General features: G+C 40.8%; 1 protein-coding gene across 1 annotated transcript in view; it reads left to right on the top strand.

Annotated features, from left to right (window-relative positions):
- Positions 1–15,532: 15,532 nt before the first annotated feature.
- The window catches only part of Oseg5 (intraflagellar transport protein Oseg5), a 28,852-nt gene continuing 23,493 nt past the window's right edge, over positions 15,533–20,891 (top strand). The window contains exon 1 of the mRNA XM_080282576.1: positions 15,533–15,637. Within this exon, the coding sequence (XP_080138702.1) occupies positions 15,543–15,637 (95 nt within the window). The 5' untranslated portion in view covers positions 15,533–15,542. The remainder of the gene's footprint in view (positions 15,638–20,891) is intronic.

The raw sequence follows: 20,891 nt of genomic DNA, 5'->3' as shown, positions 1-20,891 counted from the left end.
AAACATTCACCACATTCTGTAGCTTCATATAAACATATCTGATTATATATACAGTATATCTATCTATCTATCTATACAGTGCTCGTCAGAAGTATTGAGCGCCTATGTCAGGGCGCGCAATACTTTTGGCGAAAAAAGAATCACCCTTTTTTGGTACTAAAAATTGAGCTAGATGTTTGGGCCACTAACATGACGTCACGGCAGCTTGAAGCCTTACTGCGTGCTGGTTGGCTGCCACCTCAGTTGCCTACGAGCTGCGTGAGAGAGAGGAACTCCGCCGCTCCTCCCTCTCTTCTTGTGCCATTTTTTATCTAGTGTCCCGCAGTGTTTTGGCTTTCGCCACTTTGTTATGGCCCCTACCCGTGAATTTTTAAGTGAAATCATATCACAGATCATTGCTCTAAAGGAGGCAGGCCACCCCACGAAGGAAATTAGTGATTTGGTTGGTGTGAGTCGATTGACAGTGCGGATGGGGTGTGCCCGTTTTCAAGTGGAAAATAGTGGTGACGTTCCTACAAAGAAACCACGGTCTGGTAGACCCAGGAAAACTTTCCTGAGGTCTGTTAATGTGTTAAAACATGCAGTGGAGTCTAATCCTCGTGTAAGTGCAAGGAAAATTAAGGAGAGCAACCCGCAAGTGTTTGGTGAGGTTTCAGTGTGCACGGTGTCTCAAAGAGTCCATGAACTTGGTTACACAAGTCACAGGCCTGTGAGAAAGCCTCTTCTTACACGTTACCAGCGACTTTGTAGGCTTGCCTTTGCTAACAAATACCTTAACTGGGGTGAGGAGCAATGGTTGTCAGTGTTGTGGTGTTATGAGGCAATGTTTTGTGTTACCTGTAATCAAGGAGCGCGCGTGTACCGGCGCAAAGGTAGTGACCCGCTTGACCCCCGTTACGTGGAGAGCACAGTTAAACACTCTGATTCACTTATGGTATGGGGTTGTTTCTATGGGAAGGGTTTGGAGAAGCATGTTGTGCTTCCCAAGAACTGCAGAGTGAATCAGGGCGTTTACCTGGAGCTTCTTTGTGATCATTTACCTGAGTCCTTCGAGCTCACAGGTGCATGAGTGTTTCTGCAGGACGGTGCACCTGCTCATAAAGCCAAATCAGTCACCACCTGGCTTCGTGACTCTGAGGTCTCCTTCATGAAAGACTGGCCAGGCAATAGCCCAGACCTCAACCCGATAGAAAACCTCTCGTACCTTGTAAAGAAGAATCTCCAAGGGAAGGACGTGAGCTCTCTGCCAAGGCTGGAAGCAGCAATTCGTGACTCCTGGGCAAAAATACCACCCCAGCACCTGAGGAACCTCACCCTTTCACTTCCGCGATGTCTCAGAACCGTGAAGAAGCGCAAGAGATACCCTACCAAGCATTAAAGGTAAATATAATGCATTATTTACATGTTTTTTCAATGTTGAAAGGTTTGTTTCGTAGGAGGGATGCAGGGCGCTCGATACTTCTGACGAGCACTGTATATATATCTATATCTATCTGTCTGTCTATATCTATATCTATTTCTATCTATCTGTCTATCTATCTATCTATCTATCTACAGTATATATATATATAGGCTATATCAATTGCCAGATGCCATAATCCCATAAGGGATGGCCATTTGACTCTGAGTTATTTGACTCTGAGTTATTTGCTGACATGTAGGGAGCACATATGGTTTGGTTATATGGTTACCACCCAGCGTTGTAAATGGTTTCTTGGCTTACAGGAAACCATTTAGTTTGTCACTCACTGTAAAGCCACCTTTAAAGTAAAGAAAAGCAATAAGAAGTGAGAGGAAAGATGGGAGAAATAGGAAGAGAGGAGGGCAGGCACAGAAAAAGAATGATAAAGGCTAAGGAAGAAGTAGGCAGCACTACATCAAGTGAGTGGATGATGGTCGCCACCACCTACCACTAATATATATATATATATATATATATATATATATATATATATATATATATATATATATATATATATATATATATATATATATATATATATATATATATATATATATATATATATATATATATATATATATATATATATATATATATATATATATATATATATATATATATATATATATATATATATATATATATATATATATATATATATATATATAGAGTAATCCCTATAATATCCAAACGCCCAATATCCGAACATTCCCACTAACCGGACATAATCATCCTGGGATCCAATATTCCCAAAATGGGCCAAAAACCGCAAAAAATTCGAAAGAAATCTGACTTTTTTTCCACCTGTAATTTGAAATTGCCTCCTGGCGCCGAACAGCTGTTACACCATGGTCCCTTCACCCTTTTTTGTGAATAAACAGTGAATAAACTGCAATACCTCGCCACTAGAATACACAGGAATTTACAGTGTTGTGCAGTGTTAAGAAATTAGAATTTAGAGTGCAGAGGATTAACTGTGGCCTGCAAACTGGCAATTCAAACCAGTCCAGGAGCCAGGGTTTTGTAAGTACCCAGAATGTTTAATATTGTATAAACTCACCTCTAAAACTTCATTTTATGGTTCTTTTGAATTTATTTCACTCTTTTATGTCCCTTATTGGTGTGATTTGGGTCTTAAATAGGTGCTATGCATGTCCAGAGGGAGTTGTATAGGTGTTTCTCTGAGTTAGGGTCCATAAGTACAAGCCCATAAGCTGGGGCCCAATATCCAGACAGGACCACTATCCGGACCTGCCTATGGCCCTATTACGTCGGATATTGGAGGGATTACTATATATATATATATATATATATATATATATATATATATATATATATATAAATATATACATATATATATATATCTATATATATATATATATATATATATATATATATATATATATATATATATATATATATATATATATATATATATATATATATATATATATATATATATATATATATATACTGTATATTTAGTGTCAAGTGGGGTTGGTGGAGGATTAGTGCCCCTCCCTGTAAAACAATTAACTCTAAGCCCTTGGCCACCCCGTTTGGGATACATGGCGTCTGGCAATGAATGAAAAAAAAAATGTATATATATATATATATATATATATATATATATATATATATATATATATATATATACATACAATGTTTTAATTACTGTTTAGTTATTTGCATTATGGATATACAGGCAATAATAATAGTAAATGAGGGTTCTGTAAATTCTGCATCAAACCTTATCAGATTTTGGAGGGCCACTCAAGGAGCAAAGCCCCCCCGGTGCCCCCCTAATGTCTAGTTGTGCCCCTGCTCAAGATCATCATTACATTTTGCATGTGCTATTAGAGATTAGGCTTCGGTAACAGTGTGGTAGGACTGAAACTAAGGTAGGTAAAAAAAAAAAAGTAAAGGTTTTCAAAGATTTTCCTTGAAAGTTTCACCTACCAGTGCACAAACACGAAGTTTAGTTAGTAATTACTATACATACAAGACTGAGGTACCTTACCATGACGAAGAATAAGCACCAAAAAGGCTTAATTACGCTCTACTGCTCCGCTTTTAGACATAAATCGTACAGACTCGACCTCATTCTAATTTTGCGTGCCGTGGATGTGTTGTCATTTTGGAATTCGAGCTTGTGTTTGTTTAAGTTGGTTGTCATGGTGATTATCATTCGAGTATAAATCAATCAACTGTAAAATTATATCAGTAATTTATGTAAGGGATCAGTCTTCTATAAATCTGAACGCGTGTATTACTGTTTCCAAAACAAGGTAATTTTTTTGTAATAGAAGAGTCATATTTGAGAGAGTAAAATTTATCACAAAGTTTGTTTACATTCCTGAGAGCAGCAACCGCGTCGTCTGAGTTTGACAGCGGCTGGCGATTTGTCTGGTCGGGAGGAAAGTAAGGTGTACATTTTGTGTTGTATGAAGAGGTTCAGGTAAAATTTCCGCAAGGGCCAGTAGACCATTAGAACATTAAGAAATATATCTTATAGCTCAGAATTGCTAAAGAGCATTTTTTTTTTTTTTCTTAGGTCATCTTCGGTAAAGATGAGGGGTAAGCTGCCACACCGTATTGTCATATACGTTAGTAGTTGATTGATGATCCTGTTCTTGGTTGTAGTTTACGATTGTTAGACAAATTACAGTCCAGGAAAGTTTTCTCCTTTTGCATAATATTGTGTTCTTTTATAAAAAAAAAAAATACAATAACCAGATTATCATTTATGGGTTGAGTACTTTGTGAAAGTGTAGTTTAAGCTATATTAATTACAGAATCTCATAAGTTTTACATCTACAGAAAGTGGATATTTTGAAAAATTCACCATGGAGCAAAATTCCTTGGGTCTAACCTTGCCCTAGTATCCTGTAGCTTTAACTTATTTTTTCCTTTTTAATAACAACTGAGGAAGGAAAACCAAATAAAAAGAATTGTTCACACCCCAGAGTACTGGTGTCCTCCATTCCTAAAAAAATCTGTAACAGACTTGAACAGCTGTAGGTTGAAGTCTGGGGGGAAACAACTCTGGGGAAGTGAGTTCCAAAGAGATGCATTTACATCTGTCATAAGGGTTACTCTACTGGTAGATTTTAATTACTCACCTGCAGTGGGACTGTATAAAGGAGGGGACATGTGTTGGAGTTCATGTCTGGGGGTAGGGGGGTTTTTCAAGAATACTCCTCCAGTATCCCTGCTTGTCGTAAAAGGCGACTAAAAGGGTTGGCGGAGGGTTAGTGCCCCTCCCCGGAAAACAACTAACTAAAAAAACAAACAAGAAGCCTCGGACAAGGACTGACCAAACGTTGACGACCAAGGACCGGACAAAGGACATTGCAATTGGAACCTGGAATGTAAGGGGAGCAAATGATGAGGTGAAAGAGAGAGAGATTGTCCAGGTGCTTGAGGATGCGAAAGTGGATGTATGTGGAATAACTGAAACAAAATGGAGAGGAGATAGTGTGAGAGAATGGGAGTATGGATGGGGTATATGTGCAGGAGTAGGTGAGAATGAGAGGGCAAAGGAAGGAGTATGTATAGTTGTGAGTAAAAGATGGAAGAGGAGCATAAGACAGTATGGATCAGTTGGATCAAGGATTGTGTGGGTAAAGTTGAAAGTTGGAATACAAATGTGGGTGATTGTGTGTGTGTATGCACCAACGCAAGATCGTGCTAGAAGAGTGAGAGAAGAGTTCTGGACAAATGTAGAAGTGTGCATGGAAAAGTTTGGAAGGAATGAGAGAGTGTTTTTGATTGGTGATATGACTGGTAAAGTTGGGAATGTGAAGGTGGATGGAATAGTTGGTGAGTGGGGTGTGCCTGCTGAGGTAGATGAGAATGGGAGTGCGTTAGTGGACATTTGTGCTGGGAGGGGGTTGGTGATAGCCAATACCCTCTTCAGGCATAAAATGATCCACAGGTATACATGGCGAGTGATGAGAAGGGTGGATGGTGAACTGAGTGAAAGGAAGGCAATGATTGATTATGTGTGTGTGGATGAAAGGATGCGAAGATGTATATTGGATGCAAGAGTTTATAGAGGTTGGGGGAGTGGACTTTCTGACCACTACTTGGTGGTGGCCAGAATTAGGATGCAAGTGAGATGGAGGAATAGAAGAAGGGAAAGACGAGAGGAAGGAGTAGTTGCAAGGAGAGTGGAAAGGTTACAAGAGGATGAGAAAAAGGCAGAGTATAAGAGAGAAGTGGAGGAACGATTGGGCAAATATGAATTGGAGCAGATGGGGGACGTGGAAGGTGTGTGTAGAATATTTACAGAAGAAATATGTGCAGCATGTGATGTGGTGTGTGGAAGGAAGAGAAGACGGAGGGGGGTGCAAGGAACAGCGTGGTGGACTGAAGAGGTGAAACGGGCTGTGGCACAGAAGAAGAAAGCATACAATGAATGGATGAGAAATAGGGACGTGGAAGAAGTTGAGAGGCGGAAGAGAGAGTTATATGTAGAAAGAAAGAGAGAGGTGAAAAGATTAGTAAGAAGAGAGTGGATGAGGAATTTGGAAGGAATTGAGTGTAAAGTGGAGGGACTGTAAGAAAATGTTCTGGAAAGAGGTGAAAAGAGTAAGACAGGGTGGAAGTGAAGTTAGCAGGGGAGTGAAAGATAACAATGGTAGATTACTAGTGGAGAAGGGAGAAAAAGTGAGGAGATGGAGAGAACACTTTAAGGAATTGTTGAATTTGGAGGATGGAAGTAATGCGAGTATAAGTGGCTGGGGAATGGCTGGGAGAAGGAGGGAGGTGAGAAGACAGGAAGAAATCAGTAGGATAGAAGTTGTGGAAGCAATGAAGAAAGTTAAATCAGGGAAAGCCCCAATAATTGATGGAGTGTGTGGTGAAATGCTGAAGCATGGGGGAGAGATAGTAGTAGAATGGATGTGGAAGATGTGCAGATTGGCCTGGGAGGAAGGTAGAGTCCCGGAGGATTGGAAGTCAGGTATAATTATTCCCTTGTACAAAGGAAAAGGGGAAAAAGAAGTGTGTAGTAATCATAGGGGCATTTGTCTTCTTAGTATAATAGGAAAAGTGTATGGTAGGATACTTATTGACAGAGTTAGAGAAAGAACAGAGAAATTAGTTGGAGAAGAACAGGGAGGCTTTAGGACGGGAAGAGGTTGTGTAGATCAGAATTCATTCTCAGATCTTTAGTGGAAAAGTTTCTAGAGAAGGGAAAGAAGTTGTATGCGGCTTTCATGGATTTGGAGAAAACATATGACAGGGTGGATAGACTAGGATTGTGGAAAGTGTTAAGAATATATGGAGTAGATGGGAAGTTGTTGAATGCTGTGAAGAGTATGTACGATGGTGCGAAGTCTGCAGTTCGTGTGGATGGTGAACTAAGTGAATTTTTCTCTTTGAAAGTTGGGTTGAAACAGGGATGTGTCATGTCTCCATGGTTGTTCAATCTGTACATGGATGGGGTAATAAAAGAGGTACAAGGTAGGGTAGTGGATGTTGGAGTGGCCCTGGTGAGAGAGGATAGTGTTTGGAAACTCCCTGTACTGTTGTTTGCAGATGATACTGTGTTGTTGAGTGAGGATGAAGGGGAACTGCAAGGCTTGGTGGATGAGTTTGAGAGAGTGTGTAAGAAACGGAATCTAAAGGTGAATGTAGGGAAGAGTAAAGTGATGGTCTTTGAGAGAGGTGAAGTCAGTGAATGTACAGCGAGGTTGGATGGTGAGGAATTGGAAAATGTGAGTACGTTTAAGTACTTGGGTAGTGTGATGAGTAAGGATGGAGGTTTGGAGGGTGAAGTGCTTGAAAGAGTACAGCAGGGAAGAAAGGTTGCTGGTTCTTTGAAAGCAGTGATAAGAAACAGGGAAGTGAGCATGGAAGTGAAAAAGTTACTACATGACAGTATTGTGATACCAACTCTAACGTATGGAAGTGAAGCTTGGACGTTGTTGGAAGGACACAAGTCAAGAGTGAGAGCAGTGGAAATGAGTTATTTAAGAGGAGCTTGTGGAGTCACGTGGAGAGACAGGCTGACGAATGAGGATATAAAGGAGCGTTGTGGTGTTGATGTGGATGTGATAGGAAGCGTTATGAGGAACACACTGAGGTGGTTTGGCCATGTGGAGAGGATGGAGGGTGAAAGACTGATGAAGAGAGTGTATGTGAGTGAGGTGGAGGGGGAAAGAGGGAGGGGGAGGCCGAGGATGAGATGGAGAGATGGGGTGGAGAGGTATATGAGAGAGGGGGGTGTGAGTTGGGAGCAGGGGAGTGAAATGGCGGGGGACAGGGCGACTTGGAGGCGATTTGTTTGTGGCCACCCCAAACGGGATTGAGGCGTCTGGCAATAGAATAGAAAATTTGAACTGAAATATACAGCATACATGGTAATCCTGTAATATGATTAAAGGATAATGTTTCAAGTGAGAAATAAATAAATTGAATAGTTAGATTATTGAAGTACATTGTGAATTCTTTTTTTTATGTTTGGCAACATCCACTGTGTCCTAAATGGAATACATTCTGGTGAAACTAATTCATGTCATGAACGCTTCAGTATCTACGAGGGAACTGTCCTAGACTTTTTCCATAATAATACCGATACCAGTACTTACTAACCTTCTGTAAGTCTAATGTATAATATACTTTAAGAGTCAAGGCTTATTGTGTATCAGAAATTTTTGGATAATTGCCATAATGGACTTTTAGGGCTCACCAGAAGCTTTTCATCTCAGTCCAGTTTATTTCATACAGTACCAGTACTGATTTTCTGTATTTGGCAGATACAGTGTTAAAACTCTTTACCACTCTCATTTACCTATATTTCTCTGGAAAAGGTTACCAACAGCATTTAAGACTTAAGCCTTGTGTGGTGACTTGTATGGTTTGCTCATGGACAACACCACATGGTTTTACTTGTTCACTGAGAGACCCCTTGATGTGAGGGTTAAGAAAGTATTGTACCGGTACCTTACTTTGTGGTAGGTGGTGGCAATCATCATCCACTCACTTGATTTAGTGCTACCTACCAGTACTTCTTCCTTCACCTTATCATTCTTTTTCAGTGTCTGCCCTCTTTTCCTATTTCTCCCTTCTTTCCTGTCACATTTTATTACTCTTCTTTCCATTTCAGGTGGCTTTACATTGAGTGACAAGCCTAGTAGTTTCCTGTAAACCTGGAAATCATTTACAACGCACATGTGTTCCCTACATGTCAGCAAGTGGTTTGGCGGAGGATTAGTGTCCCTTTCCATAAAACAACTAACTCAAAGACAAACGGCCAGCCCTTATTGGATTATGGCATCTGGTACTGTATGGGATAATGGCATCTGGCTATAGATAGATAGATAGAGTTTAACTCTAACTTTGTGGAAATCTTATGTGGATTACCAGTACTTTGGCTATTACCATTGAGTTTACTTGCCATTGGAAACCTCCTGAATAATGTGGGTTAATTTATGAGCTTAGATCAGGTGATAAAGCTTGGGGAGAAGAAATAGGAAACTTAAAATATTTGCCATTACATACATTTGTTACTGACTATACAAGTAATTTGTCATATTTGTTTGTTCTGATATTGTAGTTAAGCATGAAACTATATAGTTACACTTGCACAATATATACCATAACATTGATGTACATATACAGTGCAGGGAAGACACAGGTATTGTACATTGTTGGTATGAAGAAAGTGGCCTTGATGGGAGACCGGATGATGGCAGTGTTGTATTGCATTGTATCATATTGTTTATGAAGGCTCCAACATGCTTGCATGTGTTGACCTTGGTCACCTAATGGTGGCTATCCACACTGCTTTATTTCTGGCAGCCTCCCTATTCAGTCCCTTATCCCTGAGGTCACACTCTGTGACCTTGTCCCAGGTCTTTTTTGGTCTGCCTCTCCAAGCCTACCCCCAGCATTCACATTTCTCTCATTCTGCACCTGGTTGTCATCCTCCATCCTTTCTACATGCCCAAACCATCGCAATCTATCCCTCCTCTTCACAACATCAGTATATCCCAGTCCCATCCATCTCCTCAGCTTTTCAGTCATAATCCTATCCCCCTGTTAGGCCTCACTTTCAAGCATGCACTACACATCCATCTAATCATAGTGTGATCTGGGATATGGCAGTGTGATATGTGATATGAACACTGGTCCTTTCTTGTGTTTTTAATACTGTATACTGGTACATTTTTTTTTTAACCCCAATTTCCTATGCTCGTATGGTATCAGGTATTGTACTGGGACCAAGAAGTTTACACATTTTAGATGTAAAGTAAATGCGCCATGAATCCTTAGATACCATAGCTCCTTAGTAACCCTTAAACCATAAGGGGCAAATTATCTGTTTTACTTTGGCTAATGCCAGATAGATTTACTTGCCTGTAAGAAATCTCCCAGGATCTGAAGGTAAAGGAGAGGGGCCACCATTGGTGAGTGCTGTACTGATCTGTATGGGGCTTTCCGTTGACAAAAGGCCAACTAACCAAAATGGCATAATGAACCTACAGGTTGCAGCATACTGTATTTCCCTGGCCTAGATCACATGTTTTTGCACCAGATGAAATGAATATTAACTCTTTTAGCATGGCCAGTAGTTCATAGTCAGGACCCCCAGCAACTGATCCTATTACATTCAAGTGGGCAAACAGACAATGCATCCATGGAGAAGGAAGAAACGCCATTGGGCAAATGCCTTCCAGCCAATGAGGCACTTCTCGGCCAGTGAGTATGACATTGGATCCTTAATGCCTGTCAGTTTTGGTGTTTAATTTGCAAAAAAACAGCTATACTAATGCTCCCAAAATGGCAGTTTTTTGGAAAATTGAGATGAAGATGTTTTTTTGGGAGGGAGACCACAAGTATTTTTTATCAGTAGTCTTATCCTTTCATGACTTTCAAAATGGTATGGATTTTGACTTTTCAATACAATGATGACACATAATTGGTACCAAACATGGAGTTGATAACAGAGTTGCGCAATGCTGAAAGCACAGAACTTATTGGATTTGGCCTAATGCCAGGCTTCCCAAGTGCAAGCTCAAATTTGTCTTTTTATGACAATTTAGACCTGCTAAATTCACACCAACAGTTATGATAAGTATCGGAAACACACATAGGCATGGTTTGATTAATAGAAAATGATGAAAAGGGCAGTTAGGAAGGAACACATACCATAGAGAGACCTGAGATGGGCTTCAGGTAAGGGGTCCTGAGGCAAGGGGGTGGAAAGTTAGTGGCCTCAGCCATGTGGGATTAATTCATCAAGTAGGGCCTCATCTCTGAATCCCTCAGAGCCATCAGAAACCACAGACATTGCACAAGCATTGTTGGTAGACACCAGCTTAGGTGCACAATAATGATGTTTTTGAGCAGAAAAAGATGCTATAACAGCAGGAGTGCAGAATGTCATCTCACAGTGATAACAAAAAGTACCATAGCCAAGTGCGTTATATCAAAGGGATTATGTACAAAAATGGGCGCCACTGCCCATATACCCTCCCCGATTTGTCATGTTATTAATAGTTATTATCTGTCTATCTGTGTATCTACAGCCAGACACATTAATCCCATAAGGCGTGGCCACTTGCCTTTGAGTTAGTGGTTTTATGGGGAGGGGCGCTAATCCTCCACAAAACCACTTGTTGACTCATAGGGAACACCTGTGGGTTGGTTATATGGTTACCACCCAGAGTCGTAAATGGTTTCCTGGCTTACAGGAAACCATTACACTTTCAATCAATGTAAAGCCGCCTGAAAAGAAAATTAGAGTAATAAAAAGTGACAGGAATGAAGGGAGAAATAGGGAGAGAGGAGGACAGACTCTGAAAAAGAATGATAAAGGTGAAGGATGAAGTAGGCAGCAATAGCTACATCAAGTGAGTGGATGATGGTCACCACCACCTACCACAAATATAGTTATTATCATTATATGTATATAAGAGAGAAGTGGAGGAGTGATTAGGTAAATATGATCTGGAGCAGATGGAGGACATGGAAGGTATGTCCAAGATACTCACAGAAGAAATCTGTGCAGCATGTGAGGTGGTGTGGGGTAAAGAGAAGATGAAAGCGGGTGCATGGAACAGCATGGTGGAATGAAGAGTTGAGACAAGCTGTGGCGCAAAAGAAGAAAGCATATAGTGAGTGGATGAGAAACTGGGCCGTGGAGGAAGTTTAGGGACGGAAGAGAGAGAGAGAGAGTTATATGTAAGAGAAAGAGAGAGGGGAAAAGATTAGTAAGAGACAGTAAGAAGACAGTGGATGAGGAATTTGGAAGGAATTTGAGTGTAAAATGGAGGGAATGTAAAAAAATGTTCTGAAAAAAGGTAAAGAGAGTTAGACAGGGTGATAAAGAAGTAAGTCGGGGAGTGAAAGATAAAACTGGTAGATTGCTAGTGGAGAGGGAAAAAAAAGTGAGGGGATGGAGAGAACACTCTAAGGAATTGTTGAACCTTGAGAATGAAAGTAATGTGACTGTAAGTGGCTGGAGAATGGCTAGGAGAAGGAGGGAGGTGAGAAGAGAGGTAGAAATCAGTAGGATGGAGGTAGTCGAAGTATGAAGGTCAAAATGGGAAAAGCCCCAGAAATTGATGGAGTGTGTTGTGAAATGCTGAGGCATGGAGGAGAAATAACAGTAGAATGGATATTGAAGATGTACAGATTGGCTTGGGAGGAAAGTAGAGTCCGAGAAGATTGGAAGTCATGTATAATTATTCCCCTGTACAAAGGAAAAGGTGAAAAAGAAGTGTGTGGTAATCATAGGGGCATTTGTCGTATTAGTGTAAAAGGAAAAGTATGTGGTAGGATACTTACTGACTGAGTTGGGGAAATAACAGAGGAATTAGTTGGAGAAGAACAGAGAGGTTTTAGGAAGGGAAAAGATTGTCTAGATCAGATATTCATTCTTAGGTCTTTAGTGGAAAAGTTTCCAGAGAAGGGGAAAAAGTTGTATACAGCCTTCATGGACTTGGAGAAAGCATATGACAGGGTGGATGGACAAGGAATGTGGAAGGTATTAAGAATATATGGAGTAATTGGGAAGTTGCTGAATGTCACAAAGAATATGTGTGAGGGGACTAAGGCTGCAGTGCATGTGGATAGTGAACTAAATGAATTTTTTTATTTGAATGTTGGATTGAAACAGGGATGTGTCATGTCTCCATGGTTGTTCAGTCTGTATGTGGATGAGATTATAAAAGAGGTAGTGTAAAAGGTAGGGCAGTGGATGTTAGAGCGACCTTAATGAGAGAGGGCAGTGTTTGGAAACTCCCTGCACTATTGTTTTCAGATGATACTGTAATGTTAAGTGAAGACAAAGGGGAACTGCAAGGCTTGGTGAATGAGTTTGGGAGAGTGTGTAAGAAATGGAATCGAAAGGTGAATGTCGGAAAGAGTAAATTTATGGTCTTCGAGAGAAATGAAGCCACTGAATGTAAAGTGAGGCTGGATGGGGAGAAAATGGAAAATGTGAGTGTATTTAAGTACTGTATGTGGTTAGTGTGGTGAGTAAGGATGGAGGGTGAAGTGCTTGAAAGGATACAACAGGGAAGAAAGGTTGCTGGTTCTCTGAAAGCATTGATAAGGAACATGGAATTGAGCTTGAAAGTACAAAAGTCTTTGCGTGTCAGTATTCTGATACCAACCCTAACATATGGAAATAAAGCTTAGATCTTGTTGGAAGGACTCAAGTCAAGAGTGAGAGCAGTGGATGTGAGTTATTTGAGAGGAGCATGTGGAGTTACATTGAGATACAGACTGGCAAATGAGGAAGTGAAGGAGTGTTGCGGTGTGGATGTGGATGTGATAGAAAGCATCAGGAGAAATACACTGAAGTGATTTGGTCATGTGGAGAGGATGGAGAGTGAGAGACTGATAAGGAGAGTGTGAGTGAGGTGAAGGGGGGGAAAGGGAGGGGGAGGGCAAGGATGAGATGGAGGGATGGAGTGGAGAGGTATATGAGAGGGGGGGGGTGAGCTGGGAGGAGGGCAATTAAATGGTGTTGGACAGGGCGACATGGAGGCGATTTGTTTGTGGCCACCTCTTATGTGATTAAGGCATCTGGTAATAGATAGACAGATAGGTAGATAGATCATTATTGTAAATACATTTACCAGTTATAATTTTGGAAAGCCTATTCTATCTGTTTATCTACTGCCAGACGCCTTAATCCCATGCATGGTGGCTACAAACAAATCGCCTCCATTTTGCCTTGTCCCTCACCATTTCACTGCCCTGCTCCCAATTCACACCTCTTCTCTCTCATATACCTCCCCACTCCATCCCTTCATCTCATCCTTGGCCTCCCCCTCCTTCTATCCCCCTCCACCTCACTCACATACACTCTCCTTGTCAGTCTCTCACTCTCCATCCTCTCCACATGGCCAAACCACCTCATTGTGTTTCTCCTAACGCTTCCTATGACATCCACATCCACACCACAATGCTCCTTCATTTCCACTGCTCTCACTCTTGACTTGTGTCCCTCCAACAATGTCCAAGCTTCACTTCCATACGTTAGAGTTGGTATCACAATACTGTCATGTAGTAACTTTTTCACTTCCATGCTCACTTCCCTGTTTCTTATAACTGCTTTCAAGGAACCAGCAACCTTTCTTCCTTGTTGTACCCTATCAAGCACTTCACCCTCCAAACTTCCATCCTTACTCATCACACTACCCAAGTACTTAAACATACTCACATTTTCCATTTCCTCATCATCCAACCTCACTGTACATTCACTGGCTTCACTTCTCTTGAAGACCATAACTTTCTTACACACTCTTCCTAACTCATCCACCAAGCCTTGCAGCTCCCCTTCATCTTCACTTAACAATACAGTATCATCTGCAAACAAGAGCACATGGAGTTTCCAAACACTTCCCTTTCTCATTAGGGCCTCTCCAACATCCACTGCCCTACCTTGTATCTCTTTTATTTAACCCCATCCATGTACAGATTGAATAACCATGGAGACATGACACATCCATGTTTCAACCCAACCTTCAAATAGGAAAATTCACTCGGTTCATTATCCACACGCACTGCAGCCTTACCACCCTCATGCAAACTCTTCGCAGCATTCAGCAACTTCTCATCTACTCCATATATTCTTTATACTTTCCACAATCCATGTCTATCCACCCTGTCATATGCTTTCTCCAAATCCATGAAGGCCACATACTTCATGAATTCTTTGATGGATTAATGATAGATTTTCTTTTTTTCTTTTTTGTTCAGAAACTAACAAAGGAAGTAAAACAAATTAAATAGCAAAATTCCATATACTGTACTAGAATATAGGTGTCCTCCATTCATAATAAATTTGTAACAGTTGGACTTGAACTGTTGTAGGCTGAAGTTTAGGGGGAAGCTAATCTGAGGAAATGGGTTCCATAGAAGCAGTCTGGGAAATAAGGGAATTCTGATACAGAGATATAAACTTTCAGATCTTTAAATGCATTTTTCTCCAAACCAAATATTTGGTCAGTTATTCCTTCTTCTGTGGAATGCCTTATAGGTGTTGCACTGATTGAAACTAAATGGCCATATTGTTATATTTGGTGCTAAATATTGCATAAATATAGTTTCCCACAATTATCACTCAAAACCAGCCACTTCAGTCAAACATACCCTGACATGAAGCAGAGAAAGAATGATTATAGTCAGTACTGTAAGTTGTTTTCAAGAAAAGATTGGTAGCTCTGTTATCCACATTGAATCTTGCCACTAAAGAATGAATGTCTTCATGTACTGTATGTGTGTATTACAGCTTATTATAGATTATATCTCAGGTAGCATAAATATACTGTATACCAAAATTCATGAAAAAACAAATAGGGGGGGGTTTATGGAAGATTTATTGTTACCTACTTTATTCCTTTTTTTTTTTTTTTTTTTTTTTTTTCCCATTTTGGACTTTATAAGTTTTTTTTTTTTTTTTTTTTTTTTTTTTTTTTTTTTTTTTCATGAACTTTAATGCAATATTTTTTCATGCAGTTTTCCAGAATTGTAAATATATGTTCCTTATAACTAGATGAACTTGATCTATGGTAGGTTATTTTTTTTTTTTTTCCCCAGGTAATACATTGGTAAAATGCGCTTCAAAACTTCACTGCTGAATAAACCCAAGCATGCTGATCTTGTTTCCTGTGTTGGATGGATGTCCCCAGATGAAGTTTATTCTTGTGGGTAAGTCTGTTACAATATAATCAGGCATAGCACTGTTTCAGTACTGTACAGTAGTAACTGTTAGTCAGCAGGTGGCCACTGATAACTTATCAAACAGTTGCCAAATAAGAATAGTTAATATTTCTGTCTTTATGAAAAGATTAGTGGAAAACATTTGTAGCACTCAGGTGATGAATGGCCTCTCTTGAACTGATTAAAAGTGTCTGCTGGGTGTCAGATTGGATAATTAAAATTTTTTTGTCTTTTTGCAAGAGTACATTATAAAAATGATCATAAGAGTAGTGAAAAGGACAGTGGATGAAGTAGAAGAAAGAGGAGGAGAATAAGTACTGCACAGTACAGCAGGTAAGGGCATTGGGCTGGTTGTAATAGTAATTCGCTGGCTACCACTGACCCATGCAGGTCCTGCCTTAATAAATGTATGGCTTCAAGCTTGGTAGTAGCCACAGAGTCATTCCTTCTTAGATATGAAACTCAGTCACAGGTATAATACATAATTACTGTTTGTGGTCGGGAAACTTGATCACAAATACAGAGTCCAAATTAAGGCCGCAACTCTAACAGTTTTACAAGTTAATTTCTAGTGTGTAAGCAACGTTGGGTCTGGTTAGTACTTGGATGGGTGACCGCCGGGGAACACCAGATGCTGTTGGCATCCCTACGTCAAGTGGGGTTGGTGGAGGATTAGTGCCCCTCCCTGTAAAACAATTAACTCTAAGCCCTTGGCCACCCTGTCTGGGATACATGGCATCTGGCAATGAATGAAAAAAATGAAAAATGAGATTTTACTTTGCTGTTTTACAATAGGTTGATGCTAGTAATGGACAACAGCCTTAAGGGGAGATTCTTTGTGTGCATTTTAAACTTGTAACATAATGCCCTATAACATCCCTAAATCTTTTCTCTTTGTATTTCCCTTTTTTCCAATTATTAAAACAAGTTAGTTCAAATCAATGAAAGATATATGACATCCGGAAAAAAAATTATGGTAAATTTTTTCCTAAAAACACTGAATAGCTTGTGTAAAATATTTACCAAAAAATAATTTGCTCATTTCCCATTATTTCTCACATTGAATCAGTTTGTATTGTACTGCTGAAGAAGATGCTCCCCTAAGTTTGTAAATCCCCCCCCCCCCCAAAAAAAAAAAAAAAAAATTGGCCTTCATTTTTTATTTACTGCTTGAAAATGTAATTTGTGGGAAATTGATGCAAAATTAAAATAAGGAGAAACAGTTGTAACTCTAAAACTGTTGGGCCTAGTGACACCACTTCGTGCTTATTTACTGACCGTCTCCACCATTTAATGCTCAGTAAATATGAATATCCTATTCCAAGAATTGTCACAGTGCACAGTATGAGTAGCTACCTGCCCTCACCTGTATAGACCATTATTGGCTTATTTTCAGCTCCTTTTGCACAGAGTTTTGCCGCTATAGCATTCCTCATACACTCAGCGGCAGCCTGGTGTACTTTTGATCACTTTGGCATCTTTCTAACGCGAGTAATCCTGAGAAACACGATATATTTAACACCAGTAATCCAAAGAAACAAAATATCTTCATAATACCTGGTAAAAATATGAGCTAAGTATCTACATGTTGGTTTTCAGTCATTCTGGCCAAGACACACAAATGTTTTCAATAAACCTCAGGAGGCAAAGAAAACTGGAGAGGTAACAAAAGCATTCTTTTAGAAGCAGTCTGCAACAAAATATATGCTCCCCACGTGGGTCAGGTGACTTGTTTACCCATCAGTTGCAGTGTGGGCCATTTAAATGGGCTTTAAACTCTGTTTTCACAACAATACCCCCAAAACAGGTTTTCTTACTGATTGTAGGTGAGTTTAGGTACCTTAGCTAGGGGTGAAAAAAAATAAAAATGCATTTTTTTGGTCAAAAATTCATCAAGAATTTCCCATTAACTTGTTAAGTTACTAACCATTACTGGCTGAGAGTCAAAGATGGCAAGACTGTCTTAGAATCCTGAAATGGGAAATGCTGCCTGGTGGGGCATCTGTGTTATCCTGTTTAGGCCAGAAGATACAGAACAAAGGAGCTTCACTTGGTTATGCTTCCATCCATATTGAGGGGCCTGAACCCTGCAGTAACAATCTGAAGAAGCTACCACACCAATGGATGTACTGTATAATACCTTGCCAGATGTACTGCTGGACTTTTCTTCGATAGTGTATCTGTACCAGCACAGTTCTGTAGTGGTGAGTAGTTTATTACAGGTGGGATGATATTCTTTGAGTGTTTGGAGAAAATGTTTGAGAGTAAGTGGGTCATATTGCAAAAGTCCTAGTATGGACAGGAGAGCTCATGCATGCAGACTGATGAAAATGTAGAGTGAGGCCCAGAGAAGGAACATCATTGTTAGGAGGGACTTAACGAGGATGCTGTGGGATTTGCAGCTTGGTGAGTAGCCATCAGATGAACAAGGCTGACTTTTGCCAGCATGAAACATTAACTTTCAATTGTTTATGTACAAATGGGATTCCTTGGTGAGACTAACATTGGTACAGTACTATAACTGATACAGTACCCTCCCTATAATGAACTGATTGGGAGGAAGCTAAGTTTGATAAAGCCAAAAGTTTGATAAAACCTAAGGTCCACCTCCCCCTCAGGTGGGAATTCCAACATTTTTTTTTTTTTTTTTTCCAAGTAAGAAGGAACCAAAGGCTAGGAGCTCACAAACAATTCCTTCCAAGAAAAAAACAAAAAAACAAGTGAGCCAAATTCAAGATATGTTCATATCGAGATGCCTGGACACACTGCGTTTGAAAGACTGGAGATCATAGGAAGTAGGATATACAGACAGAGAGAGAGAGTTCCAGAGTTGACCTGCTGCATAAATGAAGGACTGGGAGTAATGGCTAACTCTTGCATTAGAGAGTTGGACAGAAAAAGGATGAGAGTTTGTTGCTAGACGGGTGCCAGAGGTGGAGGGATGCAAGTAAACAGTTTAGAGGAGCAATGACCATGGAAGTAACGATAGAAAAAAGATAAAGAGGCAACAGTGCGGCTAAGAGACAGGTTGAAGGGAGCCAGTAAGAGGAAGAGAGTTGATGAAACGAAAAGCCTTTGACTCCACGCTGTTGAGAAGAGCTGTATGTGGGAAGCCTCCACACACGTGAGAGTTGTACTCTACACAGGGGCAAATAAAACCTGTGTATAAAGTCAACAGCTGTGCAGGGGTAAAGAAGGTATGGAGTCGGCTTAGCACACCTAATCTCTTGGAAGCAGATTTTACCAGAGATGTAATATGATCTTTCCAAGGTAAATCCCAAGTGAATGAAGCCCCAAGCATGTTCAAGGATGAGGCAGGCTTGAGCAGGATATTATTAAACATCAGTGGGTACTCCTGTGGAAAATTTTGTTGGGTCGATAGGTGTAAAAATTGAGTCTTTGATGCATTAAAAACAACAAGATTATTTTTTACCCCAGTTAGAGATATAAGCCAAGTCAGACATCAGGTGTGCCATAGCCTCATCCCTTGTTTGTTGAAGTAACTGCTGAGATGGACATTGTGGGAACTGAATGGAAAGGTGAAGGGTGGAAGCATCAGTGTACGAGTGGATAGGGTTAGATGTACAGCTTAGATCATTGATGAATAAAAATAAGAGAGTTGGTGATAGGACAGAGCCCAGAGGAACACCACTGTTGCTAGATGTAGAAGAACGATGGCCATCTACAACAGCGGCTATAGAATGACTAGAAAGGAAGCTATACAGTGCTCGTCAGAAGTATGGAGCGCCCTGCGTCCCTCCTGAGAAACAAACCTTTCAACATTGAAAAAACATATAAATAATGCATTTTATTTACCTTTAGTGCTTCGTAGGGTAGCCTTTATGTTTCTTCACGGACCTGAGACGTCTTGGAAGTGAAAGGGCGAGGCTCCTGAGGTGCTGGAGCGGTATTTTGTCCCAGGAGTCACGAATGGCGGCTTCCAGCTTAGGTAGAGAGCTCACGTCCTTCCCTTGGAGACTCTTCTTTACGAGGTACCAGAGGTTTTCAATCGGGTTGAGGTCTGGGCTATTTCCTGGCCAGTCTGTCATGAATGATACCTCGCAGTCACGAAGCCAATTGGTGACCGATTTGGCCTTGTGAGCAGGTGCACCGTCCTGCTGAAACACTCGTGCACCTGTTAGCTCGAAGGAGTCTGGTAAATGATCACACAGAAGCTCCAGGTAAACATCCTGATTCACTCTGAGGTTCTTGGGAAGTACAACAAGCTTCCCCAAACCCTTCCCTGAAAAACAACCCCATACTATGAGTGAATCAGGATGTTTAACTGTGCTTTCTACATACCGTGGGTCAAGTGGGTCACTACCTTTGCATGCTCCTCTGTTACAGGTAACACTAAACGTTGCCTCATCAGACCACAACACTGACAACCATTGCTCCTCACCCCAATTTAGATATTTATTAGCAAAGGCAAGCCTACGAATTCTCTGGCTGCTAGAGAGAAGAGGCTTTTTCACAGGCCTGTGACTTGTGTAACCAAGCTCATACACCCTACGAGACACTGTTCTCACTGACACCTCACCAAACACTTCTGGGTTGCTCTCCTTAATTTTCCTTGCACTCACACGAGGATTAAACTCCACTGCACGTTTTAAAACATTAACAGACCTTGGGGAAGTTTTCCTAGGCCTACCAGACCTCGGTTTCTTTGTGGGAACTTCACCACTGTTTTCCTCCCGAAACCGCGCACACCAACGACGCACTGTCGATTGTGCCACACCAACCAATTCACTAATTTCCTTTGTCTGGTGGCCTGCCTCCTTTAGAGCAATGATCTGGGATATGATTTCACTCGATAGTTCACGGGTAGGTGCCATAACAAAGTTTTGAAGGCCAAAACACTGCGGGACACTCAGTAAAAAATGGCGCAATTTGAGAGGGACACTCGGCGGAGTTCCTCTCTCTCAGGCAGCCCGTGGGCGACTGAGGCGGGAACCAACCAGCGCGTCAGAAGGCCCCAGGCTACCGTGACGTCATGCTCGGAGCTCAAACTTGTGGCTCAATTCTTACCCCTAAAAATGGGTGATTCTTTTTGGGCCATAAGTATTGCGCGCCCGGCGGACAACGCTGAATACTTCTGACGAGCACTGTAGATCAGCATTTCCCAACCTGGGGGAAATTTCCCCCTGGGGGAAATTCCAGGATTCCAGGGGGAAATTTATTGAGGGAAATACAGATTACTAGCTATTAGCTGACAGCAAAAAAATCTCATAGAATGTGGCGA

The sequence above is a fragment of the Coenobita brevimanus genome, chromosome 94 (genome assembly GCF_032717465.1).
Source record: "Coenobita brevimanus isolate Jiangsu-jjx chromosome 94, ASM3271746v2, whole genome shotgun sequence".
Taxonomy (NCBI): Eukaryota; Metazoa; Arthropoda; class Malacostraca; order Decapoda; family Coenobitidae; genus Coenobita; species Coenobita brevimanus.
This window is presented reverse-complemented; position numbering and strand designations above follow the sequence as displayed.